Source organism: Gambusia affinis, linkage group LG18, assembly GCF_019740435.1.
Source record: "Gambusia affinis linkage group LG18, SWU_Gaff_1.0, whole genome shotgun sequence".
Lineage (NCBI taxonomy): Eukaryota > Metazoa > Chordata > Actinopteri > Cyprinodontiformes > Poeciliidae > Gambusia > Gambusia affinis.
The window spans coordinates 12,581,408-12,591,344 of NC_057885.1; the positions used below are offsets into that span (position 1 = coordinate 12,581,408).

Sequence of the window (9,937 nt, forward strand, 5' to 3'; positions counted from 1 at the left end):
CATATATACATAATTTTTTCCTCAATCGTTCCTAGCCTATTGCCTGAAATTCAGTGCTAACCATTTCCAGTGTCAATTTAATATGTAAAAATGATAAATTGACCATTTAATATTGTCAATTAATTTTCATTTCAGTGTCGTTCATTGTTATATGCTTTCAAACAGGGACTTTAAAGGTCATCATTCAATAAAAGATTAGCAATAAAATTATTTTTGCAGTCAAGACCAAAAGACTGTGTTTAGTAGCAGATATATTTTAACTTTAGTGAAAAACAAATAATGTATTTAATGAATTGATCATTTAATTATGTATATTTAGTCGGATAGTATATGTGTTTTTGTGTCTGTCCATCTGTTTCTATCTCTTATACTACAGCGTGTTGTGAACACCAATGACGTTGAAATTGCTCCATCAATGCTGTAACTCTGCTCTGCAGAGGTTTAAACTACCAGCAGGGGGCACCAAGGTGCTTATTCATACCTTTCATGGAGAAAAAGAAAACACCTGCTCAACGATAAATGACCAATGCGTTTCAAATGCATGAAAATTTGAACAGCGAGTTTCTGGAAAACCCAAATATTAGAATATGCAAAAAAAAAAAAAAAAAAAAAGGGGGGGAAAAAGCGTTTTAAATGAGTTCATTGCTGTCATTTCAGAACTGCTGATTCATAGTCAAAACACAAAGTTAGAAAGTGAGATCACAAGATTTTCTAGAGTAATTAGTAGTTAGAAGACATACAGTGGTGGTATTGCACCTTTTGTTTGTTTGTTTTTTAAATTTAGAAATAGTCTAGTTATTTGCATTTTCAAAATTATGAGAGAGAATATGACCCCAAATTACCAAATAAAATCAGTTGGACAAAGTTATTTAACACCAAACTTCTGTTTGAGGGTAAAGTGAGATCAGTGGTTGCACTGAATGTGTGTGACACTCAAAAATAGACTCATTTTTTTGTTCTGTTCTGAGAGGAACGTTTTTCTGGGAAGTGTAGCAAGTCATTAAACAGAAAATGCTACTTCTGACTATAAAAAGACTACCGAACACACAAACTGTATCTCAGCAACAGCTCACTGTATAATCTACAGATAAATCAACAAAGTGTGTCAAAGTTCATCTTTTGTCTTTGTAGGCAAAGCAAAAAGTGTTTATGCACAAAGAGTCCGGCTTGACACTGAAGGAATAATTTTACTTCTGAGGAAGAAATATGGGAGTTTTATTTCTTTATGTGTTCATTTTGGTATTAGTGATATGATTTGCCACAAGAGCTCAGATAGAAATTATTCAGAAACAAGGACATCTTTCCCCATTTTACCTAACAATGTTTTAGATTAAAACTTGTTTAACTTTATTGTATTGGCAAGTTTGAAGACATTATACTTTCTAACTTGTGCTAAAGTGCGTTGTGATTTTCACAAAATTTCTCAGTCCAAAACAAACAAACAAAAAGAAAATTTAACATCAAATGTTTTTTTGTTTTTTTTGTTTTTTTTTTCTTTAAAACTTCTACACTTGTTCGGTGTAGATAATTCATTTAAGGTTTGACCACTTTACATAATTTAGATGTAAGACTATAAATGGTCAAAGATGCTAATAGATTAATAAAAAAAAATTAAAAAAAGTTTTTGTTGTAGTTTTGCAAATTAAACCACCAAAAAAAACTATCTAATGTTAGAGCAAAAACGTTTAATCAAAAAAATATATATATTTTTTTATTTATTGGCATGCTCCCATTAAGCAAGTTTATTTTCAAAAATGTCAAATATGGTCAATGGAAACAGATTGTGTCATTCATTACTCTGTGCAGCCATATTTCCTCACAGTTGACTCCGTACAACTCAATAAGTACTAACTCTAAATTAAATTGTCATGAGAATAAGTCTTTGAAAACTATTTTGACTTTTTATTTTATTTTTATTTTATTTACCCCAAGTGCACATGCTTATCCCCCTCACTGTAGAGCACCCTGGGTGGAAAGCCTTATAATGTGTTTGACCTATTAAGCAGCAACTACCAGAAACGGAGCTGAACAATAAGCAAACTATTCAAAATATTTGAAGAGGGACAACTGGTGTTTTACAGAAGACTCAAATGCAGACAAGCGGGAAGAGGCAAAAGCGGAAATTAGCGGCTGGGATGAGGAGCGGAATGGAAGCCGATGTGAGAAGAAAAACCACAGAAACAAAAGGGAAGAGAAAACCTGAGCAGCAAACTGAAATAAATACTAATCTAATGAAACAAATCCAAAATACATTGACAATAACTGAACTAACTCAATAAAATAAAAATGAAGACATGATCAAAACAACCAAACACCAAAGGATCAGAACACATAAAAACCTTTATAGATTCAATAATCTGTTAAACTAGTTTGACAAAACAAAAATTTTAAAAAATGGGGATTTTTAGGGGTTTTTTTGTGTGTTTGTTTGGTATTTTTTTAAATAAACATACCCATATGTACGTTTAATAATCATCCTCTTACTATTAAAGTTAGTTGGAATTAGTTTGACCAGAGAATTTATTTTTTTTTTTTTTTTTTTTTTTCTGGTGTCAGACTTGACAACACAGACATGACAGACGCGACTGCGTGAGAAAAGAAAAACTGACAGAGCGAGCGCGAGGCGGAAGACTGAGTCAGTCTTCAGTCAGGCAGCAGACGGAGAGGATCATGAGACGGACCAGGTTTCCTTCCCATCACCAGCATCACTCCAGACCCAGCTAAGGAACGATGTCTAACAACACCACGGTGCAGGACTACCCTTGCGTGCGCTTCTACGTGTCCACCCTCTCCTTCTCGGTCCTTCTCTTCTTCAACCTCATCATCAACTGGACCATAGTCCGGGAGGAGCGGCTGCGGAGCCATGCGCGCTTCGTGCTGGTCTTCCACCTGCTGGTGTCCGCTCTGGTCCACCTGGGCATGAGCAGCGTCTTCTACTACCAGATCCACCTGCACGCGCGGCCGAGCCGCACTGCTTGCCGGGCCATGATCACCGTCCTGATCAGCAGCGCCTCCAACATTCTGCTGACGCTCACGGCCATGGCTCTGGACCGCTTCGTGGCCGTGTGCTACCCGATGCGCTACACCTCCGCCTGCAAGGCGGCGTACTGGCCGTGGCTGCTGGGCTTGCTCACCTGGATGGTAGCCCTGGTGATCCCCCTCAGCCTGCCTGTCAACTCGGGTCCCCAGGCGAGGGACCCCGACACTTGCGACCGGAATAAGCTGAAAAAGGGCGAGCTCCAGAAGGTGCTGTTCATCGGACTGTGCACGCTGCTCATTCTCTACAGTTACGTGCGGATCCTGGTGGAGGGACGGCGCCTCGGGGTGCTCAACCGGAGGAACCGGGCCGGCTGCAGGACCATCGCCCTGCACGGCACCCAGCTGGCCGTTTACATCCTGCCCAACTTCGTGAACTTCGTGTTGTACCTCATGTTGAACAAAAACATTATTGAGCGTGACACCAAGGAGCTGTCCGCCGTGGTTATCTTTGCGTTCTTCAGCGTGGCGCAGTGCGTGGCGCCCGTTGTTTACGGCTTGCGCAAAGAGGAACTTCTGGAACAGCTGAATCGTCGATTCCCCTGCTGCTCCCGGTACCTGAAGGCTGTGCTCGGCTGGACAGTGAGAGCCAACTGGCCCCACACACAATCCAGAGGAAGGTATGTCCCGCTCGGTCACGTTTCTCGTCTCTTTGGAGATACGCAGGGGCGTCTCCAGAAAAATTTTCGAGGGATGCCCAGAAGGGCCCTGGGGTGGGCAACCAAAGCCATAATTAATGTATTCATCAACTTATGCATTTTCCTTGTTGCATTATTATTCATTATTATTATTGTGAAGTATTGCTTTGGCACTTAACTTGAAATTCACCCCTCCACCTCATCTGGGCATCTCTTTCAGAACTTTCTGGAACAACTCCTGCTGATTATTCAGCACAAAAAAACATGCCCAGGAGCTGAGGAGTAGTTGGCAGAAGATAAATACCAGAAAAATGTAACATTGTCCTCTCTGCCGAAAGCTACTTAATGGCATACTTTAGCATACTTTATATGAATCACTAATAAAGTTATTTGTTACTTTGTGAGAGAAAGTAAATTGCTCTGAATTGCAAATGCAATCAAATATAAATAATTCTTTTTTAAATTGGTATGTCCTGAAAAAAAGGCATGCGATATTTTGTCAAGTAATTCCAGAAATAAATTAATTTTTTGCATTGAGAAAAACTGCGTTGCATGAATTCTCTGTTTTGCAAGTGATCGTTTGGAATCTGAGGAAATCCGTTCCTCTGACTGGAAAGTGGAGCGTTTACCGTCAGTGCTTAAAGTTCGAATTCAGCTGCAAGAGTTTGTAGCTTCCTGTGTTGCGTTTTTGATGTTTTGAGATTTTGAATTTCTCCAATCAGGAATGAAACACTTAAGGCCGGTCAGGATGACACACACACACACACTTTTTTTTTTTTTTTTTTGGTCAGTAGAACAATGTTGGAATACCATTGGAATGTAGCTTTGTTTTGTCTTGCTGAAATGAACGGTAGTTTTACTGGGAAAAGTAGGACTCAGTTGGTGGGATCGATTTTCCCCAAGTCCAGATTCTTCATAAACTTTGACCAATTTCACACATTTGAAGCTCGGACTTAGACACACATTTTGTCTTTCCCATGGAAGGATTGAGACATTAAAGGGGAGTTGAAGACAACCTGCAGCTGTCACACCTTTGAATCGCCAGGCGACATGGTGACAGCCTCAATATGGCTGACTTCTGCAAGTGTTAGTGGGTGTCTGGGCTTGAGGGTTCGGTCCACCACTGGCAGTTGGTCTGTGTGGTCAGGATATTAAAGGAAAAACTCACACCGATCGCCACTGTGGTGCATCTTCTCACCATTTACACACACGGGCTGCAATAAAGTCTGAGGAGAAGGAAAACATCACCGGACTTCAGCTGAGGGTAGATTTTTTATTTTTTTTTTTCCAATAGTTGTGATGTTTGAACTAGAATAAAACTGTTGTGTTTCCAAAGGCAATTGCCTGACATATTTTATGTGCAAAGCACCATGCTGACGTCCAGTCCTCGCTTCCGCATTGTCGGCTCAAGTTTTTTAATTTTTTATTTTTTAACCGATGTATGTGACGTATTATCACTCGTATTGGTTTGTGGAACGTTATCACTCAGAGAGAAACTCATCTTTGTGGGTTTATGACATTTATATGTTGGTTAAAAGACTTAATAAATTATAGGTGAATTTATGTTCCACCTTCCGGTCATTGCTCTCCTAAATCCTCACTTTCAAATAACTGAAAAGGATTGGTGCCATCTGAGTACAGTTTGGTAAAACTGAGGGTCATCAATGGGTATGTAAATGATTTGGTAAGAGAGGGCCATCAGTGTGCTACAGGCAGTACTAGGGGCACCTGACAGTCAATCAAAACAGTGACTGACTTGCACCAGATAAGAGATGATTCATGGACAGTAGTAGTAGTAGAGGCATGAGGCGGCTACCCAGAATGTAGGGTATACAGATGTCAAAGTGCCTTGATGTGATCCTGCAGAGCGTATCTGTTTTGATCTTGTGTATTTTCGCCCATTCAAAGCCACTGCTGGCTACTGCTGCTTTTAAGTCTCTGTAAGACAGAAAGTATACTCTTGGACCGGCTCTCCTCCGCTGTTGTGTGTCTCCTCACACTGAGCGAGGTTTTGCTGGAGATTTTTCCCAAGTTATTCCTTTCCGCTGTCGCCACATGCATGCTCAGGATGAAGGATTTCTGTACACTTATTGACTCAACTTAGTTTCTTTCGATTTAAATCTTTTGGCAATTCCTGCAGTAAACAGAACATGAGTAAATTGTCTTATAAATATTGACTGTATGGAAATTTGTGCCACTGAATGATTGGATTGTTTTGATTATGTGATCATATAGACCTATTCCTAAACTGATTTAATTCCCGTGGTGCTTGACAATGTTTCTGAGCTGCAGCTTTCTTTATTTTTAGTATCTAAAAGATTAATTCCTGCTAACATTAAGTTAAAGGTAAAGCTCTCTTTATGTTCACTTGCATAAGACACAGCTTTTTAACCATCCTCAGTCCTGCCCCAGGAAAAACTCACGCTTCAAATGGTACCCAAAGCTTAAATTTTTTATTAAACGTAGTTAAAATTACAAAAATTTTATTCCGAACTGACATAGTAATGTTTTCATGCTGTCGTTTTTGTCCAGAAAGACATACAAAATATGGTTAGTGAAGTGCAGAGTGGAATATTTGAGGTGTGGTTTATCATATATATCTTATATATTTTATTTCTATCCAATAATGGATTTAAACATCCATCCGTTGTTTACGTTTGCTTATCCTTGCACAGAGTTGTTGGTGCTGGTGCTTATTTCCATAGGACCCTGAACATGTCACCAGTACATCACAGGGTAATGATTGAATGTCTGTGAAAAAAAAAAATTCAAAATTCAAAATATAGTCAACTATCATCTTATGTAGTAGCTAAATTTGATAGTTGGTTGGCTGTCAATAGGGGCTCATTTAGTCTGATTATCCTGTGTTGAGACTTTGTAGCCTGTAAAGGTGTGATGAGAAGAGAAGTGGCCATTTCCGATCACTATTCCAAATAAGAACGTCTGAAAAATCTCCTACAATTCACATAAATACAAGAAAAAACTCTTGACTGAAAACTCCGATGTCCCTGAAGGGTTTAGCCACCTTCATTACAGCTGTAAAACGACTAATATATTTTTGTAAAGTCCAGTGGGAAAATGTTACACAGGATACTTCCCTCTTTAAAATAAACAATGTTAGTTCACATGAGCTGTCTAAATAAAGGTTCACATTTCATGCAATATTTAGGTCACACTGATGAGCAGACGGTGACATGGCTGAGGGAGAGGAATCATTGACTTTGTCTGCAGCTGCTCCGAAGATTAGTCGTTCTGAAAAACAACGACAATCCAGGAATTTCGAGCGCCTGAAAAAAAAAAAGCTAATGCATTCCGGTATTACTGCAACTGCATCCGATGTATTACTTCAGAAAAGGCTCTAAGTGAATTTCAAAAGAATTTAAAGAGGCAAGTGAACTCACCGCCTGTTTTGTTACCCTTGTTTTTCTTTTGTTCAGGGAGCGAACGCTGACTGCTCAGACCATCATCTCCCTGGAGGTCCCACAAGAGAACCGGGAGGAGGAGAGGGAGCCGCTGCCGGACACCAGTCTCTCACACGACTCACATTCATACAAAGGAGTTATGGAAAATGCCTGATGGGAGGGAGGCTGATAAGGGAGAAGCTTTTGTTTCCAACAGATATTTTTATCTTGTGCTGGAAAAGAACTCGTAAGACGCTTCTCGTAAATTCCTTCATAAGAAAATTGAACAAGGATGTGCAGATGCAAGGGAAAACACAAAGCCAGACCTTGAACTTTCAATTTTTCTCTCATCTGAAGCGTTCTCCAAGGCCAGGTGGAACAGTTCTCTGATTGCAGAACTCATTTTTATGGCTTAGGGGAACCCAGTCCTCCGTCTGAATCCGACCCCTTCCTCCTTTTGGGATTACACTGTCTGGCAAGTAGGATATATCCTAACGTTTAGTCATCTGGATGTTTGGCATTATTCTTACCCTGTGATACCGTAAACTGTGTAACACCTGAAATTCCTGGTCTACTGATTTCCAGAGGTTGAAATCAGCAGAAGGAACTAAAATGACTCCAGACATTTAGATTTTCACGAGAGGAATCAACACTTTGGCCTGTGTTCGAGAAACATCAAAGCACACAAACAACTTAACATGCCTGTTTGTTAAAAAAGCAAACATATTTTGTAAAAACTGCTTTAAGTTATTTGTATAGATTTAAATACGAAATATTTTTACGTTACTTATCTTTTTTATGCGGAATTTGGATATTTTTGACCAAAAGTTGAGCATCAATTACATTTTGATCAAAGGAAAAATACGTTCAAAGAACCATTTCCTTTTTTTTCTCCAAGGGTTAGAAAAAAAAAATTTGCTTAATATTTGGAAGTTGCTTTTCTTTTAGAGTGATGAGAAACAAATGGCAGAAATCACATATAGTCTGCTTTCTGCTTGTTCATCACACCGTTATGCAACTTACCACTTATTTCATAAACTTACTCCCCTTTTACTAACTATTTTCAGCTGAGCCCATAAGCTACAGAACATCTCAAAATGTGAATTTTTTTTTCCTTTATATCTTACTGTTTTTCAAAAATATCAGAAAAATAAATATTTAAAACATTACATTTTATTGTAGTATATTTACTTTTGGCATTGTGTTTCTTCATAAAAAGACAGTGCAACCAACACGAAAGGCAGCTTTCAAATGATTTTTTTAAAGGAACAGTGCTACAATTTTACTTCAGATTAAATCATGATTTCAATGGAATTTAACAAAAAAAAGATTAATCAAATTTACTAACCACATCCAGACTATAACAGCCTGATGTTAAGAAAAAACATATTACTTGAATAGGACCTGTCTGACCACATGAAGTAGGCTAAAAGATCCCAAAAAGCAACAGGTCTGTATGGAAAGGATTATGAAGCAATTTCTAGAGCTTTGGTTCCACAAAATGGCATCCAGGATAGAGTTCCGGTACCAAAACCACTGCTGATCAAAAAGACATGTCATTTACCAAAAAACAGATTGATAATCCTTAAGGCTTTTTTCACTAATGCTAAGGCAGCACTAGTTAGGTTATGGGAAAAAGGATGGTCAACGTCTCTGTATCACTTAACATTCCCTGGACTTTCCCCAACATTCAGAAAACCCATTTAACTTCAAAAAAATGAATATGCAAAACAAGACGGTTTACCTCAAAACAGAAAAGTCAGACATTAACATTAGCAGTTTGTTTTATTAACTCGTGACTAATATTTTTTCATATTCTGTTAGCTTATGTTTGAATACATTTGAATTAACAATTAAAACCTCATTGGTGACGTATTTTACACAAATGTTATATAAAAAGGTCGTATATGGCAGTGGTCCGCGCAAGAAATAATTAAATATGTCCCTTCTATGTATTGAGTCTGGAGGAGCTTTTATTTTGAAAATCCTAAACAGGATGCTGTCCGTTACGTCTTGCGCGCCAACATGCAGCAGAATGAGTGAGAAACAACGGCGTGCTGTTGATAATATCCCAAAATATAATAGAGGAAACTTACAGCTGACTTTACAGTTTCAACTATTTGTGAAATGCATGTTCTCACTTATACAAGCTAAGTATACAACTCAGAAAAATACTCTTGATAAAGGAGGCAGTTTGTACTGATAGCTTTACTGGCGGCTTACCATGTTACTATTAATGGCAGTCTTGTATCTTAACAGAAAACTAAAGATTAGATAGCAAATTCTTCTCAGACCAATAACTGATAAAGGCGCTCAAATTTTAATACACATACAAAATTAGAGGAACTACAGCCTCTAACTTTACGTAAATAAATCTAAAAACAAAAACAAAAAACATGCATGATTTCTTTTTGGTTCAGTTTAACACTGCATGCCTATTTGCTCCTCTAGTCTTCAGTATCAAACAACACAAATTTAGAGAGCCATCACAGAAAGTACCAGATTATTTCCTGGCAGGAAAGAGAAAAGTTGCTTTGTTAGACGAATCTTTCCAAACAATTGCTGACATTTGCTTCAACTTGCTTATCTATTGCCTGGGGTTTACCACAGTGGGGGATTGCACTGCCGCTGCCCGAGTTGACAGTTGAGTTTCACGGCGATGGCAGCACAGGACAGGGGAATTCTGCTCATTGGATGCCGCATTTTGCCTTGTGAGACATTTCTACCACAGCCCGCGTCCGATCCGAGTCTCGCACTCGCAAGACTTGCTCGTACTTCAAAGCACAACCTGTGTACACACTCTTGGCGCCGCGCTTACGGGCATTCCTGCAGAGCGCCTTTTTCCTTAGAAGAGGTGCGCTG

The 9,937-nt window shown here is 38.9% G+C and overlaps 1 protein-coding gene across 1 annotated transcript; it reads left to right on the plus strand.

The window, feature by feature from the left end:
* The first annotated feature begins 2,083 nt into the window (after positions 1 to 2,083).
* Positions 2,084 to 9,902, plus strand: zgc:194312 (uncharacterized protein LOC794943 homolog). The gene is made up of 2 exons (XM_044096832.1): positions 2,084 to 3,656; positions 7,112 to 9,902. The coding sequence occupies exons 1-2, from the start codon at positions 2,731 to 2,733 to the stop codon at positions 7,248 to 7,250; spliced, it is 1,065 nt and encodes a 354-aa protein (XP_043952767.1). The 5' UTR covers positions 2,084 to 2,730; the 3' UTR covers positions 7,251 to 9,902.
* The last annotated feature ends 35 nt before the right edge of the window (positions 9,903 to 9,937 follow it).